Source organism: Mastacembelus armatus, chromosome 18 (assembly GCF_900324485.2).
Source record: "Mastacembelus armatus chromosome 18, fMasArm1.2, whole genome shotgun sequence".
Taxonomy (NCBI): domain Eukaryota; kingdom Metazoa; phylum Chordata; class Actinopteri; order Synbranchiformes; family Mastacembelidae; genus Mastacembelus; species Mastacembelus armatus.
Genome location: NC_046650.1, coordinates 15,603,479 through 15,630,453, shown reverse-complemented (window position 1 = coordinate 15,630,453; position 26,975 = coordinate 15,603,479). Strand labels below are relative to the sequence as shown.

Sequence of the window (26,975 nt, the reverse complement as noted above, 5' to 3'; positions counted from 1 at the left end):
GGCAGCAGTAAAATCTCTGACAGCAGGAAGTCAAACTGTTTAACCTTCATAATAAAAATGTAAACTTTTGTGAAAAAAAACCTGAGTATCTGAATGAACTTTGTTTTGCAACACATTAAATTTCATTTGTTTGGAGTATGTCAAGAAGTAAATCCTCAGTTGCAAAGTCAATAGTGAGAAATCCAGTGTATAGAGAAACATCCAGATAGAAATATAGGTTGCTTTATGTTTAGGCTCAATAGTGAGACATGCATCGCTGAGAGTGTTAAGATACAGTGAGTAAATTCACATTTTATGGCTACACAAGTACATATGAGCAAAATAAATCTAACATTAAAAACTTGTATGTTGTACAGACATGTGGTCTGTGATCTGTATCTTCCAAAACAAGGGCACAGTCGGATCAATAAGTGTAAAATTTACTGAACATCATCGTTTTCATGAAGGAGGTTTTGTTGCAGATGCAGTTAATTAGCTGACCACTGAAATATACTAGTAAAACTCTACAGGCATTACTTTTGTAATATCCAAACTATATATAATAGTGTGTAAGTATACATATAGTTATGTATTAAACAAAAATAAAGTATATATATATTGTAATACTTTGATTATAGAGTATAACAATACTACTAGAACTAATCCAAATATTTTTACTCACAAACACGAATACGGGGCTTTATTTTGAAACGTCCAACAGCGTTGTTGCGCAATAAGAGGTTTTTACTCTGAAAGGGCGGCCCGGATGGCGCCGGATGAAGACGGGCTAACTTGGCGGCCCCAGCAGCAGCTTGTGTCGGTTGCGGCTGAGCGGACTGGAGCCTCTCCTCTTCTCTGGGCGGTTCCAGTGCGAGAGAGACGTTCAGGGCGAAAAGCTCGCCAGCAAAACTATCAGCGCAGACACAAACATGGCGCCTGCCCCCGCCGACAACTTCAGATGAAAGTGTGGCGAAGAAGAAGAAGAAGAAGAAGAAGAAGTGGCCGGGCAACTTTCAGCGGAGCACCTCGGGGTGGCTTTTTGTTTTGCGCCGTCAATGTTTAACCTTCTTCGGTTTGCGCTCGTAAAACTACGGAATATATCGAGCGGGTAAACGCAGCAAGTTGCCTGCATGTCAACACTGTCCGTGGCTGCAGCGTGAACAGCTGGTAAGTGCTGGTGTTTTCGGGTGTGGAGCTGGTTTGGCTGTAGTTTGACAGTTTTGGTGCCACTTTATGGCGCGTGTGTGTTTGTGTGCGTAAATGCGTTTTCCTGGTGTTGTGCTGCTGCGCTGCTCCACTTCTCACCGTGCGTCGAAAGAGCCACGTATGACGGCACAGGCTGCTCACAGGAGGGCTTCTCCTCACCTATATCCGCCATCATTTCGTCTTTTCTGCATTAAAGTTGATCTAGTTATGTGCAACAGTTGGGAATCTAACACCCTCCTTCCTCCTCCTTCCTCCTCCTCCTCTGTCCTCCATGGGCCCTCCTTGACGCCAGATAATCGGTCTGCTCCCTCCTGGAGCCTGTGCAGCCTTGCAGGTGTCTGGACTTGAAGTCGGAGAGATATTTGGGTCAGACCTGAGTGTAGCAGGGGAAGCTCTGAAACTCTAATCATGATAAGGAACTGTTAACCTGACTTCCTTCTGCGCTTGTGCCTTTGTTTTTGTCCACATGCAGAGTGTGTGTGTGTGTGTGTGTGTGTGTGACCCTAAGCCTAGGACACAGAGTTGTGTAAGATGCCTGTGTTGGTTTTGTGGTTGTGTGGGGGTGGAGGGGTCGGGGAGAGGGGGGCGTGCACAAATGCCATTGAATGCAGTGCCAAGGTGCTCACATATCTGTGCCTCAGCACTTGAGTGTTTGCCAGCCAGCAGGAGTCTGTAGCAGCCCAGTGCTTCCCGTTCCAGCTTCCCAGCACCGTTGTGGTGATTCATGGCTCGCGGCAGAGCCGAGGATGCCACTTCCTCATGTGTCGTCACCGGGCACTTATAGTTTCATTTAGGCGTTCGCCACCTGAGCTGGCAGCAGGAAAGACAAGCTCGTGGAGAGTTGCATCAACAGGGAGCTGCAGAAACATGGAAGCACAGCAGAAGAGTCTCAGTCCTGACCTCCAAGTCTCCAAGACTTGGCCTGACAGAGCTGGCAGGGCGAAGGGGAGTGGAGTGAACGTTGCCTCCTGCTAACGGCTTCAGGTATAAAGTGGGTCATGGCTGCACTGTGGCTTTGTGTACATTGAACCTGCACTTTGTTATAGCTGCTGCACCAAAGGCTCTGTCTGGTGACCAGGCAGAGGAAGGCGATTGGTCAGGGGAGCGGCAGCAGGCTGTTGAAGGACTCAGTGGTTGTCTAGGCTGAAATCCAGCCAGTAATTCATTGTGTGGGACAGGCAGAGGAGTGTCCACAGTGACCAGTCAGTGAACATTTCAGCAGCCTGTGTCTCCATAACACTCCAGCTAACACTGCCCTTCAGCTTTTCATATGAACCTCTTGTGATTTATATCAGGACTTTCATTATGACTCATGTTTCCAGGTCATTTCAGTACCGACACTTTGACTTTCACTCTCCAGCTCTTCACTCTGAAAAAATAAAGAGAGCTTCTCTCAGCACATCCATCTGAACTGCTCTTTCATATTTCATATCCAAGCTGTGCACAAACATGTATTTTCCTCAGAAAATGAAGGTTTTTCATTATCAGCTGTGTGTGTTGTGTGTGTGTCATTGCTGTGAAGGAAGTCTTTATCCATGAGGAGCTCTGAGGTCATTGTCAGGAGCACAATAGCATCCCTAGAGCTGCCCAGGAGTCATTGTCCAGCTCAAGGACGCTCCAGCAGCCTTGATCTTCGTTCTCAGTGTTGCTTTTACCGCTGTGTCTGTGTCTACATGGTGCTTCTCCTTAATGAGGCAGAAATACCTGCAGACTTCATGCCAAGATTACCGATGGTACGTGTTCCTTGGTCTCCTGAGCCGATACTTACCTGAAACACTTCACTGAGCTTTGGCTGCCTGCTTGCACGTCTTAAGACACATTAACTACAGAGAGGTGTTTCTAGCCGAGGGTACAGCAAGAGGAATCTTTATTCCAGCCTGTCAGGTAACCTGCTTCCTCTGACCCCCCCACCCCCGTACTTTTCCAGTCTTCTCCCAGCAGGCCTTGCTCTCAGCTGGTGAGTGAGGGCCCTCTCTCCTTTCTCTTTACAGTGGAAAGAATTCTGTGTGTCCGCCGGGCTGTCACGCTCCAGGAAGGAGGCCGTCTTGTGACGTTTCTGTCGAGGCAGACCTCCCCGCTCTGAGCACCTCCTCACGCTGAGTGTAACTACAAAAGTCATATTTTACAGCAAACCTTTGAATTTGAGTTCTCGTCCTCCTAGTCCTAGTCCTAGTCTGACCGTGTTGTCTTGATGAGCGTCAGCAGGTGTTTTGGACACAGTTCAGCAAACAATTAACGTCTGTCACCTTCTGCTGAAAACAGACCTTCCTCTCAAATCAATCACATCAGCCAGGAGGAAAAACTGGACATTTTCAGCTTCACGTGTTTGACTTTGTGCCACCGCTCCCATAATGGTTTGTAGTCACCGGTTACTATCTCGATGAAACATTAAACAAGGATCCAGTGCAGTTTAATTGCTGTTGGATCAACAAAGATTTACAGAGCTGATATTCTGGAGGGGCACAGGCGGTTTGGGGCAGTTTGTTACCGTGTTCAGCCACTTTTGGTGACTATTTATCAAGTAACAATACCAAACGTTTGCAGGTCAGACTTTCTAAATGTGAAAGAAGCACTGTTCTCGTGCTTCAGTGGATTACAAAGAGAATATTTACGGTTTGTGTTTTTACCCATGTGTTTCTCAAGCAGTTTGAAGTCCTTTGTCAATATTTTCAGCATCATTATAGACTAAACAATATAAATTGCTGTTTTTTCATTGAAAATTGTGTGTAGTCTGTATGAAAGGATGTTATTCTTATGGATTAGTGCCTTTATTCTCAGATCTATTCATTAAGGTTCTCGGTTAGAGCGTAGGAAGTTCAAACAGAACAACCCATGCAGAAAAACAAATTAAAATAGCCTGTAGCAAAAAAGAGCAAACATGCTCTGTTGTGCCTGTTCTCCATGTGATTGGCCGTCAGTCAGATGCCTGTTTAGAGAGCGGCGTGCTGATGCTATCGTCGGCCACCGGATTCAGATGGATTTTATTACCTCGAGCAGCAAACTAACCCGACTGAGGAGTAGAGTTCACTACTGGGCAAGGCCCAGACAGAGACCTTGTTGGCACACAGGTGTAATAATGCCAGGCCACCACACAGCCTTATCTGCAGCTCAAACAGCAGATAGACTGTAAATGCTCCACCTCTCACACACTCTGAATAGTAAATATTGAACAGTTAAATGTGTCCTGCATTTAATCAAGTGCACTTGAGGATGTTTTGCTCAGAATAAACACAAGAGTCTGTTTTTTTATTTTCTGTGTTGTGCCATTAAGGCTGTCAGTCGCATCCCAACACACCGTTGAGGTTAATTAGCAGATCACAGACCAGTGTTCAACAGCCAGCCACGTCTGCAGCTTGTACTTGTCCCCACTAAACCTACGTTCACCTCAGAAACAGCACAGTGCGTTGGTTTGTCCGCAGGCGTCGCCCTGTAAAATAGGTTTCGTCACCTCGTTGGCACCATGGACCGAGTCTGGTGTCCACCGCTGACAGCACGCTGCGACGACAGGTCTGTGACGAGGGCCACTTTGTTTTTCAAAGCCCAGAAGCCCAGGCTCACCAAGAGGCACTTGAGGCTCAGCTGTCGGAGCCTGTGACAGTGACATTACCTTTCACTTGTGTGTGTGTGTGTGCTTTTCTTTGAAAGGACGCTTTGTGTCAGTGACATGACAGGATATGATCTTACGTTGAGCCGCTCTGTTGCATGAAGATAAGTAGAAGAGTAGCACCTGCACAGAAACTCACACACACTCGTTGGAATAGAGGGTTTGATGTGAGGAAGCAGCCTGACTGACTATTTCTAACTGAGGGCCGGCCTGCTCTTCAGCAGAATTACTGCATCTGTGCACACTTGGAACGATCTCAGTCGTGGTCTCCAAGGTAGAGTACAGGACAATAGTGTGTGTCACGCTCAGCTGCTGCTTCAGTCAAGCTGCGAGTGCATAGCAGGGCTGCTGCTGAAATAACTGAGACAGACGCAGCACTGTCTGTTGTCCCGTGTCTCACACACACACACACACACACACACACACGGTTGTGCATGCACATACACAGAGGCAGGCTCTTTCACCCCTGGGGAACAAGCCTCCAGGCTCTTTTGTGTGAAAGAGATGAGATCACCGTTGGGGAGTCCGTGGGGGATGGACTGAGGGGTTTACACTTTGAAGATGTAAATAGAGAAATCTCTGTTATAATTTACGTCTGTGTTCTGTTGCTCTCTGTCCATCTTCACTTTGCTTAAATGGACTTTGGCACCTTGGATATTTGGGGGCTTGGCAGGTGAACATCATTAACAATAGACCAAAATCAGGTTTGGTACGCAGGCATGTGAGGGATGGGGCCTCCCCAGCTTTATTTATGGCAGATAGTTCTCTGCCCCCAGGGGTAGCTGGCCTGCACAGCCAGTGGCACTTTTTACAAACAAGTTAAGACCAGTCCCACCAGTATGGATGAAGATTGGGGCCTGAAGCAGCAGTACTCAGTTTTAGGACTAAAAGTGATCACAGATTTAATTTTGATCACTTCTTCTTCTGCAGACACGTTTAATAGTTCACACACACTTTTAATGGCACATTAGTTTGTTCCTCATGTCACTTTCTCATGTGGACCTGGTGTGACATGTCAGTAAATTCCTCTGTAGTGCCAAAGACAAAGAACCGACCCTTGTGCTGGAGGCAGTGATTCATTTCCTCTTGTTGTATTTCAATACACCTCCCTCCCAAACTCTTTGACTCTTGGGCTATAAATCTGGACGCTCTCAGATAATATCTCAAACAAGTAGTAAGTCTTATTGCCCCCCCCCCCCCCCCCCCCCCCCCCCCCGCTTCATGAGAGATGAGCTGCAGCCACTGAACTGAGTGAATGTATGTTTTTGACAAAGGACGTCTGGTCCTAACCGTGTCAGAGCAGTCAGGTTTGATGCATTAGGCAGCAAAAATACGTTTTGAATGATGTTAATTCGTTCGGTGGTTTGTTTGTTTTCTAAAAATCCCAAATAATTGTTGGATTAAACTATGAAACATGCCCAGTGATGAAGAAACAGTTTGTACGGCATCTGTCAGATGTGATGTTTGGACTAGAGACCAGCTCCACATTAAAGCCTGGGCTTTGAGAGTGAAGAGCTGAAAGGAAAGTTTCAGTAAGTAAATGGTGAGAGTCCGTGTCCCCTGCAGCTCCACAGTGTTTTCCTGTCATGGTCTGCAGGTGACCTTCCTCCCTGAGCGCAGCCCAGACAAAGAGTGTGACACTCGATCATCGGGGCTCAGGAGGAACAGGTTTTCACAGGGGAAGGGTGGGGCAGAGCGCAACCTTTTGAGGCAGGGGCTCAAGTTACAGCACAATTCTCCATCCAGTGGAAACTCATTGCACTAATTTCACTGACATTTTCCTGCTAAGCCCAGAAACATCACAGTTTTTTCCTTGGTGTTTAAAGGTCGTCCATCCTTCATGCTCCGTTTATTCTGTTTACTGTAGGTTTAGAGCTTTTTATTCCAATCCGCTGCCATCGCTGTCTTTGCCCAACAACACCATGTGTTATTTGCTTGCCAGACATTTTGACTGTGCATGTAAATCAGGCACAACAGACTTTATTCCTTCTCCGTTCCGGCCCGACAGCCGCCTGCGGACAACATGTCCACCATACTGAATGTGAAAGACCTGGAGATCAGTTTCCTTAGCCGCAGTAACAGTAGTCGCAGCTCAGGGTCATGCAGCCTGGCATTGTTTGGGCTCGGTTGCCATGGCAGTGTCGGTGTTTGTTTATCATGCGCTGTCACAAAGAGATATTTGTGTGGTTTCAGGGTGTGCGGCGGAGGCCAGGGGGACTAACCTGAGTAGTTCCAGCCTGAGCAGTGTTGTGTGCACACTTGACTTCAGCGGCTAATTAGCATCGCAAGGAAATAATTACTCATTTCAGCATCGGCGGGGGTAATGACTGCAGCTGGTGCCAGTCCACAGCATGGCAGATATCAGGCAAACATATATCACAAGGGCCGGAATACATTTGTACTGTCTCGTGTTGTGTTTGGGTTCATTAGCTTTTCTTACCAACACGATCGTTTCATAGGGGGAGACGTGTCGAGGCTGACGTTTGTGACAGAGGTTAAAATGTCACTCGGCAAAAAGAATGTGAGGCTCTGGGCCCACGTACAATCCTTTGCTGCTGACTTGTGACCTGCTAATCCAGACAAATCAGGCTTAAAGTCAAGCACAAGTCACTTGATGTTGAATTATTGGCCTGATATAATGTTTCCTCAAACAAAAACCTTAACAGTTCTTGCATACGTTACATTACATTTCTTCTCAACACGCAGCAAAAAAGCAGAAGCTCCCACTGTGCTGTGCACTACTGTCTTTGCATTATGCAGCACAAAGACAAAGTCAGCAATCAGCTGGTGATCACAGTGGAAAAACACACACGTTTCCCTGAGGAGGTGCTAGAGACCAAACCCAGAGTGGACCAGGGGCCAGACTGTAAACAAGCTGCTGTTAGCGAGGTTTGCCTTATCTACATCAAACATCATCAGGAGCTGCAGTGTTCATGTCATTCACAGACACTACACAGGTGTTAGAAACAGGTGGTGTCCATTTGTGACCCACACCAGCGTCCTGTGTACACAACCCGCCCAGAGGACGTGTTTGGATATAAAACACTTACACTGAGCCGCATGAGCTCTTTGCAACTCACTTCTCGTTAGATGTCGCTGATCGGACTCACAGTTCAGTTTGTGGTTCTTTGTTTGGTGTGTTGTAGTGAAGTGTTAGGGAATGTCCCCACACCTAACATAAAACCACCCAGATCCTCTTAATGATTTCACTAAGGCACTGGCTCATTCGTACTAGTGTAATGTAATAACACACACACACACATTAAGAGTCGGGTTTATTATAAATGAATATCGCCTGAAAAACAGCGTTTTGCTTTTGAATAAGGTTTTGACCGCCGAGCTGTAACCATGGATACGGGGCAGCAAGACTTTACACAGCTCCGTGTCTCCGGATTACTGTTGTGCATCATAAAACAAGAGCTGGATCCAGTCAAAAGTGATTTTTTTTTTTTTTTAAAGGACTGGGACATGCATGTTGTGAAAAGCCACATCTGGAAACATTTGGATTAGTATGAGTTTTATTTACAAGAACAAATGAAGACTTCGATCTCAGGGACATTCCTCAGAATGAGTGTCCTACTTTAGAAGGAAAACACAGCGACTTCATGCAGGTGGTTTCATTTAAGAAGTAAGATGTCAGTGCTCACTACACCTGCTATAACAAAGCAGTCTGCAGGGTTGATATTCCTCCTCTCTGGCTGCAGCAGACTTATGGGAATGATCCTTTCCATCGGATGCCTTTGTTGTTTGTGGAAAGTTGAAGTGGTCAGAAGTATCTGATGAGTTATGGCATGAAATGTATTGTTTTGGCAGCTTGAGGTTGATGAGGTTAGACTGCGCTCTTTGAGTTGAGTGTTTTCCCCACATTGTTTTTAAGAGCAGTGAAAAGGTGGGTCATATTCTGGGCGCGTGTCCAGCTGCGACGCTTTAAAGCTTACCTGCCCGATAAGGCTGACAGTTTTACTGGGAACTGATCGATTATGGTCACATGGGCGAAATACAGAGAGTAAGACCAAAACATAGAGAAGAAACATGTTGTATTGTCTGTCCTACAATGCATGCTCTGTAGTTGAAATCAAAGTCTAGGAAAGTTTTTTTTTTTTTTTTTTTTTTTGGTAGGAAATGTGTGTCAGCTAAATATTTCTCCTCCCAGGCAGGTTAGTCTTCCTCCTTCCACACCACCAGCCAGCCTGCAGTCCTGCACCAGATGCCTCTGCCTTCTCTTGCAGAGCAGCCTCGATAGTTTGTAGTTTTACTTTTGCAGTAACATGTTGTGATTATATTGACTGGTTTAAATTAAAGTTCAGAATGGAAATGAGAGCTGTGTGTCACGATGGTCCAGGGCTGTCTGTGCTCGCTGTGGCCTCACAAAGAGGCTTCTTTTATTAACTCCCGCCACAGCTGACTCACCAGTGGAAAAACTGAACTTCCTGTGCAGGTCCCGACGGCTCTTTGAAGGCGACGCGGATGCTTTGAGTTTCTCTCTGCTTTGAGTTTGAGTTTGAGATGCTTTGAGTTTCTCTCTGCTTAGAAAACCATGAACTCAATGTCATTTTGCTTTTCTGTGGCACAGCAACAGGGTTTCTCTGCAGAGTATAAATGATGAGCAACAGGTCTCAGACTCACTGCAGCCTTATTGTCTATATGTGTGTGTGTGTGTGTGTGTGTGTGTGTGTTGTTCTATGAGTTCTTCATAGAAATGGATTTATGACATTTCTGTCTCAGGATCTGACATTATAACCGATGACTTAGTCACTGCCTGTTAGGAAACTCTAATTTTAATGTTATGACTCAAGCATTTATGAGAAAACAGAAACTCTAAAGACACATTTTGACAGTCACAACCACAAAAACCATTAGCTTTTTTTTTTTTTTTTTTTTTTTTAATATATTTTCCATTATTCAAGCCAAATATTTTAAGCATTTTACAGACTTGGGTGTCTGCTTGATTTATACTCTCAGGGGTATTTTGAGCATTCCTCTGGGCTCGGCTGCTCTCCCTTGGCTCTCTGGAGCTTTAACTCCCAGCATGTTTGGAGCAGTGTGGTGATATACAATGACAAGACTGTTTGTGAACGTCCCTTCATTAGCCCTTGTGTTTCCCCGCTCTGTTTGCTTCGTTGTGGTGCAGCGGCCTTAAAGGATCCTTTTATTGTCTTGGCCACAGTGTTATTTAACATTCAGCGTATGCTTGCATGTGTAGTCCGCCCCACTATCCCACAGTGAGATGCAAGAGATTTCACTAACATGCAGCCTGCTTTATGGCTAAAGACTAAATTCAGAGTCTGTAGCATTGTAAGTAACAGGCGGGGCTTTGCAAGAAGCTTTTAACCACAGCAGAGGAAAGAGCAGTTCTACAAACATGGTACAGGATGTTTTACTGTCTGTTAGGTAAACAGATTTACTCCAGGCTGTATAAACATCATACCAGATTCATCTCATTACTTCCAGGTATACCCAGCCATGATCGAGGACAAGGGTCACCGTGTGACCGACTACTTTGTGGTGGCCGGACTGACGGACAAGTCCACGCCCCTGGAGCAGGACCTATCAGAGACTAAGTCCAGCGGGCCCAAAGCTCCTATCACAGACTTGGCCGTCATCAACAGGTCGGCAGGAGAAACGGTGCCCGAGGGTTTCACGTGTATCGACAGCACCTACAGCGGCCAGCCAGCCAACCTGAACCATGGCAGCCTGAAGAGCCCCGAGCTGTTCCTGTGCTACAGGAGGGGCCGAGGGAAGCCCCCGCTCATTGACATTGGGTGAGTCAGCAGCAGTTTGTTTATGCCAGTGTTTATCTGGTATGTTCACATATGCCTGCAACAGTAATAAGTAGCTTCATTTGTGTGTTGCTTAAAATGACTGTTTCACATTGCATGAAAATAAACTCTTCGAATAAGGAAAAGTAAAACTGCAGTAACCAAGTAGTGTTAGTTTTTTTTGAGTGCAGCTGGGTCTGAATCAGTATGAAGTGTGACCTGGGAAGTCCAGTTGGAGCTAATTAGACACCAAAACACTGGATGAGTCTGGAAACTGTTTATTCTTTGGGCTGACGATCGAATGGCATGAACACACAGTTCATGGAGTATGCCAGGACTGTGCGCTCACTTGAACACCTTTCTGGATGACGTCATGTTGTTATGAAATAAAAGCTGGTTTTTAACATTGCCTTCATCTGTAGCTTCCTGTTTGTCATGTTCAGTTCAGCTTGATGGCACGACCTCTCTTTTTCAGAGGTGAAAGGAAGTAGGTGTGTCGACTGCTTGATTCACTCGCCCCTGTTTCGTCATGGAGTTCTCCCTCTCAGCCACACCTCTTGGCCCCATCCACTGACAGGAATTTTCCCCGCTTCCCTCTATTATCCTGAAACAGGGAACGCCGTGTTGATTTATGTGATCTGGTGAAATAATCCAAACGCTATCACAGCTCTCACTTTCCTACAGAGGAACCAGAACTTTAACCTACCCTTGATCATCAGTGCTTCATAATATACGATGATTTGATAATGCAATAATTTCCCACGCACCTTAGTCTTTGTCTGAAGCCTGTTTGTGTGTCCTGCTAACAAACTGGAGTTTCCAGTTCCCAAAGCCGCCACTCACTGTCTGATGTTGCTCTAAATGTCATTTCACATCAACAGACGTGAACCCCTGCAGCTATGGGTGCACTGAGTACAAACTGCAGATCATCTGTCAAGACATGTTCCCTTTAAGAGGTTGTACAACCCTCATATATGTTTTGGAGAAATATAGAAGCAAATTTACATGCAGGAATTCACAGTCACTGCCAAATTGTGTTTGTAGTTTGCTGAAGCACCAGATCAGCCCGTTAATGAGGCTGAATGAGAGATTTCACCGGGTTCTTCTCTTCTGTTGCTGCCAACAAAGCTAATAAAGTGGAATTCATCACCAGGGTCTTTTGTGTACAGCACAGAATTCGCCTCATATTTTTTGCCTTGTTGCAACATCGGCATGTTCTTCCTCCATCAGCTGACGACTCTTAACTTGTGAGCTGTTATTCCACTGAAAGAAGAAATGAAAACCTCTTAATCATCCTTTCTTTTTTCGGCCACCTCTTCTGTCAGTGAGGCCGACATTCCCAGCCCGGGACTCCACACCGTCACGACTCACTGTCTCCATTAGGGCTCTGTTTTTGTCGCCTAAATGAGAATGTGCTGGCAGCTGTCCTCCTGGCCTCTTTAGGTTTGCCCTGCACTTGTTTCTGGATTGTTATATTGCGATGGCTGCTCTGCTTCAGTCTGAAGAGGACGGCTATCGAAGCCTTCGGCCTCCCGCAGGGCATTGTCCAGATGGAAAGGGAGTGTGCTGCCATAGATGCCCCGCAGACATGCAAGAACAGTCCAACACCACGGGCCACCGATTGCTTTCCTCACCTCATCTTTTATTTGTGTGATTTTCCACAGGAGAAGGGATGAGGAAGCAGGAATGCATCAATTTTTTTGTTTTGTTATATTCAAAGTGTTTATTTTATACTTAGATGGACACTAGAATCTTGATATGCAAGTTTCTCTGAACTGTCTGGGATTTGAGTGAGTCATCTGGTAAATATGTCTGAATCACATCACCCATTTAAAAACTGGCTGCTCACCGCGGCCTCAAAGGGAAACCAGAGCTTTAATGAGAGAGTCGGTGATGCCGACCGACCACACACCGATTGTCTGTACTGCAGGAGGAGCAGAGATAATCCTCAGTTCAACCTCCAGATTAATGTCACTCACAAATGCAGTTTTCCTCACGTTGTTGCTTTTTGTTTTGATGAAATAGTTATTAGCATTAAACTGTCATTTAAATGAAAGTTATTGGTTATTGATTTTACTGTCTGTGGACCTGATGCCTCTCGGCACAGTCTGACTCTAGATGTGTCACGTCACCTTAACAGATTTGGTGTTTTTGTTTTTTTTCTATCAGGGTTCTGTATGAGGGTAAGGAGCGCCTGATCCAGGGCTGTGAGGTCATCCAGGCCACGCCGTACGGCCGCTGCGCCAACGTCAACAACAGCTCGGCCACCTCGCAGCGCATCTTCATCACCTTTCGCCGAGCACCGCCCGTCCAGCCCCAGAACTCCCTGGCGGTGACAGACATCTGCGTCATTGTCACCAGCAAGGGCGAGACACCGCCGCACACCTTTTGTAAAGTGGACAAGAACCTCAACTGTGGCATGGTACGTCTGATTTATGCTCCTCAGGTAAGCACCTTGGCATCATCGGTTCTTGGAGAACACAGGTATGATATGTATGCACCGTTGTCTTCAACCTTACAGTGGGGATCCAGTGTGTTCCTGTGTTACAAGAAATCTGTATCTGCCTCCAACTCCATCAGTTACAAAGCTGGTGAGTGTATTTTCTAATACAGGCTTATTTCTGTTTTGGGAAAATAAAAACATGGCTGCCGCTAATGATATTACTTCTTGTTGAGAAGGTTTTCCAGGGATAATCATCATTATTATTCTCAGTAATTGTTTATTACAGCTGGCATTTCTGAACGGTTATATGACATTTTCACTGACTGAAAGCTTCCTTAACAGCATGGCCTCTAGAACGGTCCACTGTGTGACATAATCAGTGTTGAAATGTATAAACGCACACACACACATACACATGCTGGGTTTATCTTCTTGGCCAGCATTTTTCCTGCGAGGCGGCTGTTTATTCAACTGAGACAACGGCGCTTCCTGTCCCGCCCATTATTTGTGTGCCTGTAGGCGTGTTTGTGTATGCACACGTTCGCACAAGAATGTGTTTGTGTCTTGTCAGAACATCTCACAAGTCGCAATGCACACTGGAACAGTTATTTCCTGAAAATACTGCGCTCCCTTTTTCCTAGAGCCTCTTTGTATAGTTCTTGTGGATGAATAAACCCAGAGGTGTAGGCTGTCTGGAAGCATTCCCGTTCTGGACAGTAGCTGTCAAACGTTAGGATGTGTTACGTTGATGCTGCTTCATGAGCACAGTCCTGGAGTTTATAACCATAATTCATGCTTTCTGTCACTCTCCAGGTCTGATCTTTCGCTACCCAGAGGAGGACTATGAGTCTTTTCCTCTGTCAGAGTCTGTCCCTCTGTTTTGTTTGCCCATGGGTGCCAAGATCGAGTGTTGGGCACCAAACACACGTGATCCTCTGCCTGTGTTCTCCACGTTCGTCTTAACCATCTCTTCTGGTGAAAAGGTGAGACACGGCTTCAAAGAGGAAGCTGTCACTAACTACCACCAGTCAGACATCAGGGTTATAGTTTGTGCTTTCGTCCGTGTCTGGCTCCAGGTGTATGGATCCGCCATCCAGTTCTACGAGTCATATCCTGCGGATCTGCTGAGTGAGAAACAGAAGATCCAGCTGGGCCTGCTCACCGCGGTGGAGAAGAAGATGATCCCCAACCGGCCTGTAAACACCAATAAATGCATCTGCCTGCTCTCCCGCTGGCCTTTCTTTGAGTCCTTCCGCAAGTTCCTGATGTTCCTCTACAAGCTGTCTGTGTCGGGCCCGCACCCGCTGCCGATTGAAAAGTAAGGCTCAAAGATAAGACTCGTTCACATGAAGAATCCTGCGGATCTTACAGCTTGACTTGTCGGATTGTTGGATCAGTGTGTGTGTGTGTGTGTGTGTGTGTGTGTGTGTGTGTGTGTGTGTGTGTGTGTGTGAAAGAAGATCTCTGACGATGTTTTCAATGGCAGCTTTATTCAGCTGTGTTTCTCTCAACAGGCACATATCGCACTTCATGCACAATGTGTCATTTCCTTCCCCTCAACGGCCCCGAATCTTGGTGCAGGTGATTTAGTTTCTTTCCTCCTTTCATTTTTTTTTTTTCTTCCACAAACGCCTCTCAAAATATACTATTAATGCATGTAACATTATCTTTTCGTATTGAATTATTACTGACCTTATTAAAAATGTTCCTTCAGCTCTCGGCACATGACACCTTGACCCTCTCCCAGCCTGTGTGCACACCATTACCCCTCAGGTACAATGGGATTTGCAATGTTTTACAGAATAATTCCTCTACTAAACGTTAAAACATTTATAAAAACATGAGTTGGGATTTTTAGCTAAATGTATCTCTTGTCCTTCAGTACATCTTCTGTACTTCAGTGTATTGTTCCAGAAGAATCACATTTATTCATGTTTTTTTCCTTTTTCCACTGCCACATTGCATAATTTTCCAAATGTGACTCTGTGGCCCCTCCGTGCTCATGAATAGTGCCTTATGTAACCTTGAAAACTTGCAGCAACGGTGATCATCAGGGTTTGTTACACAATCTGCTAATTGCTATTCAACTTGTCGTTGCTGCCACTGTGATTTCCAAGGTTCGGACAGAAACGGAGCTTTGGAATCACTGTGACAAAGGTATATTAGGTCATGGAAAGGTCTGAAACAACGTGACAGCATGTGCAAACACAGAGAACCTGCACTAGCAAATAGAAACGGTGGATGAAGTGGACTCTTGGCAAGGCTGGCCGAATGAAACCTAATGCGATATCACCCTAACAGCATTAGCAGTGACTGCCAGGTTGAATCACCCCAACACATTCTTCAGCTGGTTGAGATGTCAGGATTAAAATTAATTACATGTGCGTTTTGTCCGGTTCCCTTGCTGTCTCCGGTTAAAGGTCCGCTCAAACCACACCTTTCTTTGACAGTCCACCCACCGTGTCTGCTCTTACTTGCTCCCTGTTTGTGTTTCTGTTGTACCTGAGCTCAGCTCATCCATCTCAATGTGTTTCAGTGGAGCAGACTACGGCACTCTGCTGATGAACCTGGGCCCAGAGAACTGCGCCACACTGCTGCACTTTGTCCTGCTCGAGAGCAAGATCCTGCTGCACTCGCTCCGGCCCGCTGTGCTCACCGGAGTGGCCGAGGCTGTGGTGGCTGTGAGTACACTGCAGACCTTCCCTCTGCTGATGACGTGATGTACTGATGTGTTGCTGTGAGAACTAAGTAAATAACACTGGTAAAGTACAGTAACCCTCCTTTAAAACCAGTGGGAGAAGCCAGTTTGTTTACTTTAAGAGCAACTCAGCTTAAGCAGAACTCAAGAAAATACTAATTTTCTAACTCCTCTGTGTGTAATTAATGGATGAATCCTTCTTGCTGGGATTAAACGTCTCTGTAAGAGGAAAATAAAACCAAATCATCTGCATATATAACAAAAGCATTAATTATGAGATAAGCAAAATCACAGGCTGCTTTATAACCATTTATCTGCTGAAATTAAATGTTACAGGGGATTAAACCGTCATTCATACGCCCTATTATATTTACCTTCAGTCTTTAATTAAATAGAAAGTGTATTTAAATCTTACACTGCTACTGTCTGACTGCTTTTACCTGCAACGTAACGAAGCTGTTTCAGTTTAGTCACACATTTCTATAAACAAGTGGTTTCTGCCATAACAAAGAAGAATTCCCATCTATATTAAATATTTCTATGTTTTTGCATTTCACAACATCTTCAAAAAATCATCTGCATTAAAAGCTAAGTCAAATATCCTGAAGAGAATAGTTGCTGAACATAGTCATCTTCACTCCTGCAAGATTCAAACAGCCTGTAAATGCACTTCCTGTCATTACGGATGAATAATTATGTCTGACTGTGCTATTATATCTACTCTGTCATCATGTGTTAAACCCATGACCCCAGGTCAAGACTCATCAGACCTGCAGCGGTAGACTTGTTCATTTTCCAGCTTCATGTACATAGTCAAACTTCAGATGTCACAATCCCCAAAAATCCCCCAGACATGTTTGAACTGACACACTGGAGAGCTTTTTCTATGTAACTGAGATTATTGCATTTTGTCCTTGTTTACTCTTGTGTGCTGTGAATTCTTGTTTTCTGAAAATGAGCCGTTTTCTTCTCACTGCCATTTCAGGTCACTACAACTAAATGGATCCTTGATTTTAAATGTACACTCATGGTACTTTGACTGTTTGTGTTGTTAACTCTTGCTCTTCTCTCTCCTCAGATAATCTTCCCGTTCCAGTGGCAGTGTCCCTACATCCCCCTGTGCCCGCTGTCTCTAGCAGGCGTCCTCAATGCCCCCTGTCCATTCATAGTGGGCGTGGACTCCCGCTACTTTGACCTTTACGACCCCCCGCCGGATGTCGTCTGTGTGGACCTGGACACCAACACTATCTACCTGTATGCTGTGCAGTGATGCTAAAACCACGTTACAGCTTCAGTTAAACCGAGGACACAGGTTTCCCGTTACTTCCAGCTAAACCGCTTGTCTGGATTGTGTGTTTCAGGTCTGATGAGAAGAGACACAGCAACTGGAAGAACCTCCCAAAGAAGCCCTGCAAGAGTCTCGTTAACTCACTGAGCAACTTGTACCACCAGCTGGCCACTGGTACAAACTGCACCACCTCAAAGCTGAATCGCACACAAAGTAGAATGTGGACAAAAAAAACAGGAACAAGAAAGATTGAAAGATAAAATACAAGAACAGTACAAAGTGTGATAGTAACGTTTCAGATGTGTGGCTATTTCATCACAGTCTCAGAAGCCAGAATCCATCAGGGTCGCACCACCTGCAGGACTATTTTATTTAATATGTGTGTTATTTTAATATATAACATTAAAAAATAAAAGAGAACACATCAATGGGCAATACAGTGCACTTGGCCAAATAAATAAAATGAGATTTAAAGCTTTTACACATGTTGTTAGTTTCAGACTCCACAGGAACAATTAAAAGAGTAGTTTTTAAACTTGACCGTGGTTTGTGTTTTAGTTTCGGTGCGGCAGACAGCTCAGGAAGACTCGGCAGTGGACATGACCCCCATCGAGGCAGACTTCACCTGGCACAAGAAAAGGACGGGCCTGGAGATGGAAATCCAGGAGGCTTTTCTCCGCTTCATGGCCGCGATCCTGAAGGGTTACCGCTCCTACCTAAAACCCATTATCCAGGCGCCTTCTGAAAAGGCCACAGCTGCTGACTCCCTGTACGACCTCCAAGGTAAACACGAGACACTCGCACCTTCTACAGGAGGCCACGTGCACGTAATGATTTCTCTATAATGCTGTGGAACCTAATTTGCCGATAGCTTCCTGGCTTTATAGCTCATGCATAATTTACAGCGTTAATTCAAATAGCTTGACCTAATGCTTAATTTTATCGGCATCTTTATCACAAGGAGCAGCAAGTGTTGTTTTTAGAAGTCAATTAGCTGCAATAATAGTTCACTAATGCCTGTTGCTGGGAAACTGGTCACACTTTCATTTAGCTTCACTGTTACAGATCAATGTTTGATACAGAAAAGGATCATGGCTTTGCATATTTTAGCACTTTTCCAAATAGCTGCATGTTGATTGATTGATTGATTGATTGAGGCGGGTCAGTCAGCTACAACAGGCTCAAATGCAAATACTCCTTCACTTTTTAATGAAGACAAACAAACCAAATCAGCCCAATTAGAAAAGAGCGCCACTGGTTTTCAGTGTGTTTTAGAAATGATGCCACAAACTCGCTGTTCCTTCCTGCAGGGTTTCTCAAAAGCAGAGACCGTGCCCACCAGAAGTTTTACTCCCAGCTCACCAAGACCCAGATCTTCATCCGCTTCATTGAGGAGTGCACCTTTGTCAGTGACAAGGACACCGGCTTGGCCTTTTTTGACGACTGCATCGAGAAGGTGATTACTGCTCCAGCCTGGTCTCAGATATGTAGACGCTTGCACGCTGGGTTATGCTGTTTTTGTTTGTTTTCTTTAACCCTCTGGAGGTTTCTTTCCGTGAACAAGCCTTTGTTTTGTTATTTTATTGGCGGAGTAACATTTATCCGCTGGGAAACTGAGGAAGCCAAAATTTCCTCTGATTCATTCTGTTCCCTTTGCTCTCTTTCCTCTTCTTGCAGCTTTTTCCCTCTGATAAAATCACCGACAAGGGCACCAAGGTAATGGTTTACACTGCAATCAGAACTCCTCACACCTTGTTTTTTCATGTTAGCCACAAATGTTAACGGATTTTAAAGGCGAGATAATGCCATCTTGATGAATATTTTTACCATGGGGCATGAACATTTCCTGCTTCTTTTCTGTCCTTAAATCCTAAAATCAATCATACTGCGTAACAGGAAACTGTAACATGCGTGTAGCATCAGACAGGAGAGTGCCACTAACGCTCTGGATGTGCTCCTCGCTGCAGGTTGAAGGAGAGTCATCTGAAGACACCAGACTGCTGGAGCTGGATGAGTCTCAAAAGAGTGAGCACACTGTTTTTGTCATGCCCCCTGAACCACCAGCCAACGATGGACCCGACCCCCCTCCTCGATACACGTGAGGCTGCTTAAACTGTATAAATTAAAACCTAAGGCTGCTGGTATTTGTATGTTTCCACTCAACCTTGTAACAATTTGTCAACATCCAGGTATAAAGGTTTCCCCAGACTGCAGATGGAACTGTTTGACCGTCCAAGAGAGTTACGACCAGCCCTCAGCAGCAGAGCGGCGGGGGCCAGTCTGTCCAGCAGCCCCGCTCTGCTGGCAAAGAGGACGAAGCAGGTGCGCACAGGTTGAGAGCTGGGTGTAGCAGTACCCTAACCTGTGATTGAATTTATCTTATCACACTTCCCATCTGTAATGTTAAAAAATGCTTTACATGTCTGCTCAGGAAGTCAAACTGGCCTACAAGATGGCGAAGCGTTTCTACTCCAACCCACCGCTGTGGGCCCGCTGTCTCTTCAGTCACTGCTACAGCCTGTGGTTCATCTGCCTGCCAGCAGCCGTGTGCCTGGCCAAGTCCAAGAGCCGCGCCATGCAGCAGGCGTACAACATCCTGCTGAAGATGAGGACCACGGAGGTGGAGGTGTTGGATGAGGTACGGTCACACTGTTGATGCTTTTTATTAACTACGCCGTTTCAATCCCTGATCAGTGTTTAATGCTCCCACCTGCCTGCAGGTGTGTTACCGAGTGGTGATGCAGCTCTGTGGTGTGTGGGGTCTTCCGGTTATGGCTGTACGTGTCTTGGTTGAGATGAAGAAAGCTGGAGTACAGCCCAATGCCATCACATATGGATATTACAACAAGGTCATTCATGGTTTAACGCTTTCATATCTCTAAACCCAACCTTTGTTTTCAGGGAGAAGCTTAGCTCTGTGTGTGTTTTCCTGCAGGCCGTCTTAGAGAGCCCGTGGCCAAGCAGGAACCGCAGCGGCCTCTTTATGTGGACTAAGGTTCGTAATGTGCTTCGGGGAGTGACCCAGTTCAAGCACGCCCTGCACCGCACGTCTTCCAAGAAGGAAGCCACACTAAGCACCACAGGTGGGAGTGCAGTGTTCAGTATGATAGGGTTATATAATGAGAATCATGACCTGGCATGGCTGATTTTATTTTTTCCCCGTGCAGTGTCCGTTTCCTTTTCTTTACTCCCTGTTTTTCCTGCTGTGTCTTTTAATAGATGAATCAGCAGGCGGGTCAGCAGTCAGTGACACAGACCGTCTGAGTCATGGAAGTGCTGAAAGCTCAAGTGAGGTCAACGGGGAGGAGCACAACCTGTACGCCCACAGCCACAGCATGGAAGACAAAACCGACAACCACTGTAGTACAGGTACTGATTCCCCACAGCTGCAGATTTCAAACCTGAGGCCGTTTCACCACCGAGTACAATAAGCACATTCTAACCTGATTATTTATCGTGTGAATGTGTGATCAATAGGAAGGCAGACTGATCAGGGCTACGGCTCCAAGGATGAGTTACACCAGGAGCTGGCAGAGGCTTCGTTGACAGCTGTCCTCTCCACTGAAGACAGAAACAAAGCCCATGCACAGCACAACGGTGAGACGAGCTGCTTCATGCACCTGTGCTGCATGTGTGTGACAACCCAAATTCCTTCTAGTGCACTGATGATGATGATGATGATGATGATGATGATGATGATGATGATGATGATGATGATGATGTGGATGTGTATGTAACCAGGAGGAGACATTGCTGGCTCGGTGGACAGTGCGGTGGCAGTAGCAGAACCCCCCAGTCCTGTTGATGGGCTCTCGCCTGTTGCTAGTATTGTGAAGCTGTCCACGGGGAGCTTTGATGGTGACACTGGTGAGGAGGAAGATAACACCCAAGTTTTACTAATAAATAACTTTTAGAAAGTGCAGTTGTTACTTGTGGTGCAAAGGCAACGATGCATTTGTTTGTTTTACATTCAGACTGAATGATTCATCTATAAAGGTAATGATTGCAGTTCTGATTAAATATGACATTTTCATTTTTCTGCAGGCAAAGGGAAGCTGTTCAGGAGACTCAGCAAGAATGACAGCGTGTCTCTGCCTGATGATGATGCCTCGCTCGCATCAGGGGATGTAGCCAAGCAGCAGCAGCAGCAGCGGCAGAAGTCCTTTGCTGAGCGCAGCTGCAGCTTCAGTGCTGAAACCCGAGCTGGTATGCTCCTGGAGAAAGGCGTAGACCACATGGCCAGCCAGATGGGCGCTGATGCTCGTATCCTGGCTGCAGCGCTCTCTGCTGGCCAGAGTCCACCCCCCAGCAGTGTGTCCAAATCACTTTTTACAGACTTTTTACAAGAAGAACCTGAAGATGATAAGGGTTTGATCCTTGGAAAGCTGTCCAAGGAAGAGAGCCCACCACTAGATGGGAAGGGAGATGCCAAAGATGTAGAAGGACCTGAAGTACCAAAGGAGACACGAGAGAGAAAGCAAACTGAAACACAAGACGAGGAGTCTGGGGTACGAGGAGCAACCCTGGAGAGGGCGGATGTGGAGGTTGGGGCTGACCCACTTTCCCTCCTGGTCTCAGAGAGTGAAGAGTCGGCCTCCGTCACAAGTCAGGAGCCACCGCGCTCCGTGCCAGCTGTGGTGTCCCGCAACCTGGCCGAGGAGATCGAAATGTACATGAGTCTGCGAAGCCCCCTGGGCGTCAAGTCCTCCAGCATGGAGCTCCAGCAGACCCAAGGAGATGCCACTGACGCCCCCCAACCCAAACAGTCCATGGAGCGGCGGTCCAGCCTTCCTGTGCCTCCTGTTAAAACTCCAACTGGCTCCCCAGCTAACACGCCCAAACGGACCCCTCCCACTGTTACTCGCTCTAAGACATTTGCCGTAAAAACAAAGACCCCCTCCAGTAACCCGGCCAGCAAGGGTTCCAGATCGTCCTCACTGACGGCACTGGTCAAGTCGTCGCAGGGAGGCTCTCTGGGCTCAGTCATTAACTCTATTTCAGGCATCAAGATGGACACTCTGCTGTCGGGGCCCAAAATGGATGTGTTGAAGTCTGGCATGAAGCAAGCAGCAAATGTGGCCAGCAAGGTGTGGGGGGCAGTGGCATCCGCTTACTCCTACTCAGACGATGAGGTGAGTGTCATTAAAGAATAAATCTACTTTAAACAGATTTTTGCCTTTTATTTTTCCAGCTTTGGTCCTTTTAGCACTCAGTTTGTTTTGAACCAGCAGGAACCTGCACACAGGTAAATCAGGTGTCTTACTCTTCCAAGCTGATAACAAACCTTTTTCTGCAGGATGAACACGCCGAGGGAGGGGGAGGATTCCCAGCCCGTCTGGATGAACACATGCTGGCCACACATGACTTAGACCAGAGTCCTGAAAGAGGGGCCATCCCAGGTTTGGTGGCCAACGGCCTGAACCAGAGCCGCACCAGCCTGGGCAGCAGCAGTGGCAGCAGCGACACAGGCCGAGGGACCCACCAGACCTGTAAGCACACTCTCTTCTCTGGTGTAAATACATGATTGAAGCAGAAAGGAAGGGCCTGCACAGGGTCGTGTTATCAGCTGTCAAAGCCTGACTGTGTCTCCATCTGCAGATCCAACCCCAGGACGAGCAGGCAGGGGTGCTGACTCTGAGCAGTGCTCCTCACATCACGCTTCCTCCTCGAGCATCTTCCAGAACTTCGCACTGGAGGTCAGACATAACTTCTGCAGCCGACCACACTGCTGATGCAGCGTTTGCTCTGCCAGCGTGACGTGTCAGTGACTGGGAGCTTGTGTTTCTGTACTGACAGGTGCTGATGTCAAGTTGCTCCCAGTGCCGCTCCTGTGAAGCTCTGGTGTATGACGAGGAGATCATGGCGGGCTGGACAGCCGACGACTCCAACCTCAACACCAACTGTCCTTTCTGTCGCACAGCTTTCCTTCCCTTGCTGCACGTCGAGTTTCATGACTTGCGCACAATGACTGGGTAGGAATGTGCCGCCGTAGCAATTTTATTAAAGAATCTCATTGTTTTTCTTGTGCAGATTGATTAAGTTCAGATTTTTTCCCCTTTCAGGTTCTACGTGAATCCCAGTGCCTCAGGAGACAGTATTCACAGCACCAGTAACCAGGCCACAGCCACTTCAGCTGACAAGACCCCAGACCTTATCACTTTCACTGAAGAGGAGCCCAAGGAGACTGCAGACAGCCATCCTGGAACACAGAAGGGGTAAACACCAAACAGCTGCATGTGAAACATCCAGAGGCTGCTGTGAAAAGCAGTTACCTGAATGACATTATACTGTTTCAACTCAACCTACTTCCTTGCAGCACCACCTCTTCATGAGTTCTTCAGTTGTCTCTTTTTGTGTTTCTAGTCTGATTCCAGAGCCGTTGCAGTCGGACCCCCTGGGTCTCCTGGAGCACCAGGTAGCATGGACCCAGCAGACATCTACCGGGACATCGCTGACACGCAGCAACAGTGTTGGAGGTCCGTTGCAGAGCTTGGACTACTCCCAGAGACCTGGACATGGCGTCTCCACCACCAGCCTGCCTTGCAGCCTCCAGGAGGTGTCGGTCAGTGCCACACTGTGTTGCTAATAAATCTTTTTTCTGTAGCGCAGTGAAATGAACTTGTCCAACTGAGTGTGTGTGTGTTTGTCAGGATGGCATGGGGACCAAGAGACCAAACCCCAAGCCCGTGTCTGTACCGTACCTCAGCCCGTTGGTGCTGCGGAAGGAGCTGGAGACCCTGTTAGAGAACGAGGGGGATCAGGTAAAACACTGACAGTATATAGACGTTCTGACAGCGTGCTTTAAGACCTTTGTTCCTCATCTTCTCTTCATGCCTCCAGGTGATCTACACCCACAAGTTCCTCAGCCAGCACCCCATCATCTTCTGGAACCTGGTGTGGTATTTCCGCCGCTTGGACCTGCCCACTCACTTACCCGGCCTCATTCTTACCTCTGAACACTGCAACAACGGAGTGCAGGTTGAAGACCTGTCATCTGTCGCTTGTGTTTTGCGCAGCAAACTCATACCTTCTCATGCAGTGTTGTTTAGAGTTAAGTAGTTCCATGTTGGTAATACGCTGTGACTGAAAGGTTTGTCTTTGCAGCTGCCCCTGACCTCACTGAACCAGGATAGTAAACAGGTGTATGTCCAGCTCCTGTGGGACAACATCAACCTGCACCAGGAACCTGGAGATCCCCTCTACCTGCTATGGAGGACCTTGTGTAAGTGCCCATACATTCTTAGCATTGCTATGATTGCAGCATATTTTATACTAATAGTTCACAGCAGTGAGTTTAGTAATGTGGAATGCATTGTTTAAAAGTCCAGGGTATATCAATAGAGCTATGCAGGTCGGGTTAGATATGGGTGTTGTACTCAGGTGGTGCTTGAACTTTGCACCTCCTGTGTTGCAATTTGGTTGTTGGCCAGAAGAGGTCAGGATCAGGACTAATTATTGAGAGGAAGCTATGCTACATCAGGCTTTTTCAGTGTGTGTGTGTGTGTGTGTTGATTCGTAGTGGAGAAGAAGGGGACTTTGGCTCCAACAGACCACCAAGAGATTCGTACTCTCCTCAACATGATTGTTCGCAACATCCAGACCAACGACGTCTACGGACCAATCAACCTGCTGATCCGTGAGATCAAACGGCGCCCAGAGGGGGTCAAACGGCAGAGGTGAGCTCCGGTCTTCCTTGTTTTCGTGCACTTTTCTACTCGTTTAGTGTCGGTAAGAGCATGTCTTCAGTCTCATATATGCTTTCTGAATCTGTCTCAGGAGCATCTATAGAGAAATACTGTTTCTTTCACTGGTGGCCTTGGGACGAGAGAACATTGATGTCGGTGAGTGAATGCATGAAATGCCACTGAGTCTGAAGGCTGTGATAAAGACTGAAATGTTCCAAAATTAGGTCAGGAATGTTTTCACTTTGTTCAGCAGATGTAGAAGTGGTTTATCATTTCTTTCTGAGCGTGATATGAAAGTGCCTGTATCCCTGCAGAGGCCTTCGACAGGGAGTACCGCCTGGCTTACGACCAGCTGAGCACCGAGCAGCTCAAGTCTCTGCACCACATCGATCGACCGCCCGCCCCCAACGTCCAGTGGTGCCTTAAATGTTTTGGAGCCCCCTTCATCTGACCACCTACACCTACACCTGCAGCAAAGAAATCTGACCTGTCACAGGAGGAGGGAGGGTCCGGCCGGTGTCGTAGGGTGTGAGCTGAAATGTCCTGATTAAACACCTCCCAATGCCCAAACATGGTACTTCGCCCTGACCTGGAAGACGCCTGTTGTCTCCTTTTCTACAACCTTAAGATGCTTGTCATACGTTTTCTGAGCAGTCGTTATCTGCCAGGGGAGGTGCAGTAAACCTTTCTGGACTGAGGTGTGTTTCTCTACAGCTGGTGTATGGAATCACTGTAGAGCGAACTGCCTGCCCCTATGGTGGAGACATATCTGTGTGTGTCTGTGTGTGTGTGTGTGTCAGGGAGTCACTTCCCTGCCTTACAGCCTTTTGCTCGCTTCGCTTAAACCTGTTAAAAGTCTCCTCAGATTAGATCAGTTCTGTGAGACCATGTACAGTCCTTTGCTGTTCCTGTGTGCACTTTCAAAACAAACCTTGCAAAACCATAAGTCCACCTGTCCTTATGTACATATGTTTTTTTTTTACTTGGGGGAAATCTGAATCCAGAGTTGCCTGTTGTTGTGTGTTTTTTTTCAGAGGCAACGAGTCTTGATGCTGTGACGGCTCGTGTGTTCAGAGTCTTAATGAACGTTCGGTTTGACGTGCAGGTTCATGGGGGAGCCTCTCTGTCTGTGTAAATATGTGTCTGAGCAGACATGTAAATGGGAGAAGACTGTCATTGACAATCACTAATTATCCATCACTAAAAGTGATTCACAACATTCCCTGTGCCCTGCAGTCACACATAACTTAGACCCAGCTGTTTGGAGAGGGAGCTCATCCATAAACGGGAAGTGGGAGGGCGTCCCACACTACTGATCCCACACGTGTTCTCCAGCAGGGAAGGCAAACAGCAGCAGTGTCGCAGTAATCTGTCCAATCTGTGTTTTTAGTATTTTTTTTAACAGTAACATACTGTTTGTGTTCAGCTAACATGCCTTATGATGAAACAGATCTGTAACTTACATGTACTGGGGCTTTTCCTTATTCTATATCATAGAGTGAGCCTTTAGGTGTTTTAAATTGGGTCTGTTATTTGTCGACAGGGTGGCTTTTTATGGTTTACACACAGTAGCTTTGAGTAATAGTGGCAGCATGTAGGGCTTTAGGGCTTTCTATAGCAAAGGGCTTTTCGGTTCGGCCGACACTGTGTAAAGGAAAAGCCTCTGACATGACATTCCTCTAAGAGCTGAACCACACGGTGACGTTAAAAAGTAACGCGCTGTGATGACCTGTTGGGAAATATATGTAGATAGTCCTGTTGTAGACTTGGGAGAGCGACGCTTGTCCTTGTACAGATGAGATAATGTAAAATACTCAGTTTGCACAGCACAGATTGAACCATGATGAGATAAAACCACCTCTGGATATTAACAACAAAGTAGTTTTTCCTCCAAAACAACAACAACAACAAAAAAAAGCAACTCGACTATTTATTTTTGTAATATTGACGGAGACCACAGACTGTAGTGACCCAGTTTTAGGACTAACCCCCTCCAGCCGTCTTAAGGGATCCCACCCTGTACTGACTGTGTGTACAGAAGAGACTGTTCTTTAACAATAGATGAAATGATCTCTCACCGTCCTGTGGAAAGAAATTGAATGTCTACACGTAAAGTGAGCTGCAATAAATGAGTTTGTGATCTGATTGAAAACAAAACGTGTCTGTGATTGAGTCTCTGATCATGTCCCTGTTTTTTACTAAATGTACTAAACCCTTCACAGGGTCACCTCCTCCAGCTTTGTGGTGTCTTTATTTAAAAAGGACTTTATTTTATCTGGAAAATGGAAATTCAACAGAAATGAACATTTTTTT

At 46.4% G+C, this 26,975-nt stretch overlaps 1 protein-coding gene across 2 annotated transcripts; it reads left to right on the top strand.

The window, feature by feature from the left end:
• Positions 1–768: 768 nt before the first annotated feature.
• Positions 769–26,819, top strand: dennd4c (DENN/MADD domain containing 4C). Of its 2 annotated transcripts, XM_026320499.2 has the most exons (34): positions 769–1,146; positions 10,241–10,551; positions 12,718–12,970; positions 13,070–13,139; positions 13,805–13,974; positions 14,068–14,309; positions 14,506–14,572; positions 14,706–14,764; positions 15,528–15,672; positions 16,768–16,943; positions 17,051–17,151; positions 17,536–17,760; positions 18,288–18,433; positions 18,655–18,693; positions 18,945–19,075; positions 19,167–19,299; positions 19,409–19,615; positions 19,698–19,826; positions 19,913–20,060; positions 20,197–20,346; positions 20,455–20,574; positions 20,719–20,844; positions 21,022–22,109; positions 22,274–22,466; positions 22,576–22,673; positions 22,774–22,949; positions 23,040–23,192; positions 23,341–23,539; positions 23,628–23,738; positions 23,818–23,955; positions 24,082–24,199; positions 24,497–24,653; positions 24,754–24,818; positions 24,977–26,819. In XM_026320499.2, the coding sequence occupies exons 2-34, from the start codon at positions 10,253–10,255 to the stop codon at positions 25,111–25,113; spliced, it is 5,769 nt and encodes a 1,922-aa protein (XP_026176284.1). In that variant the 5' UTR covers positions 769–1,146; positions 10,241–10,252; the 3' UTR covers positions 25,114–26,819. The 2 variants fall into 2 exon arrangements, with proteins under 2 accessions (XP_026176284.1, XP_026176293.1); XM_026320508.2 differs by lacking the exon at positions 18,655–18,693.
• The last annotated feature ends 156 nt before the right edge of the window (positions 26,820–26,975 follow it).

What these genes read in the sequence shown, in the direction of transcription:
- dennd4c (XM_026320499.2), top strand. Translation starts at nt 10,253, where the DNA reads ATGATCGAGGACAAGGGTCACCGTGTGACCGACTACTTTGTGGTGGCC. An exon ending in TCACCGACAAGGGCACCAAG is followed by an intron (nt 18,694 to 18,944) that starts GTAATGGTTTAC and finishes TCCTCGCTGCAG; the next exon opens with GTTGAAGGAGAGTCATCTGA. An exon ending in CCTGCTATGGAGGACCTTGT is followed by an intron (nt 24,200 to 24,496) that starts GTAAGTGCCCAT and finishes GTTGATTCGTAG; the next exon opens with TGGAGAAGAAGGGGACTTTG.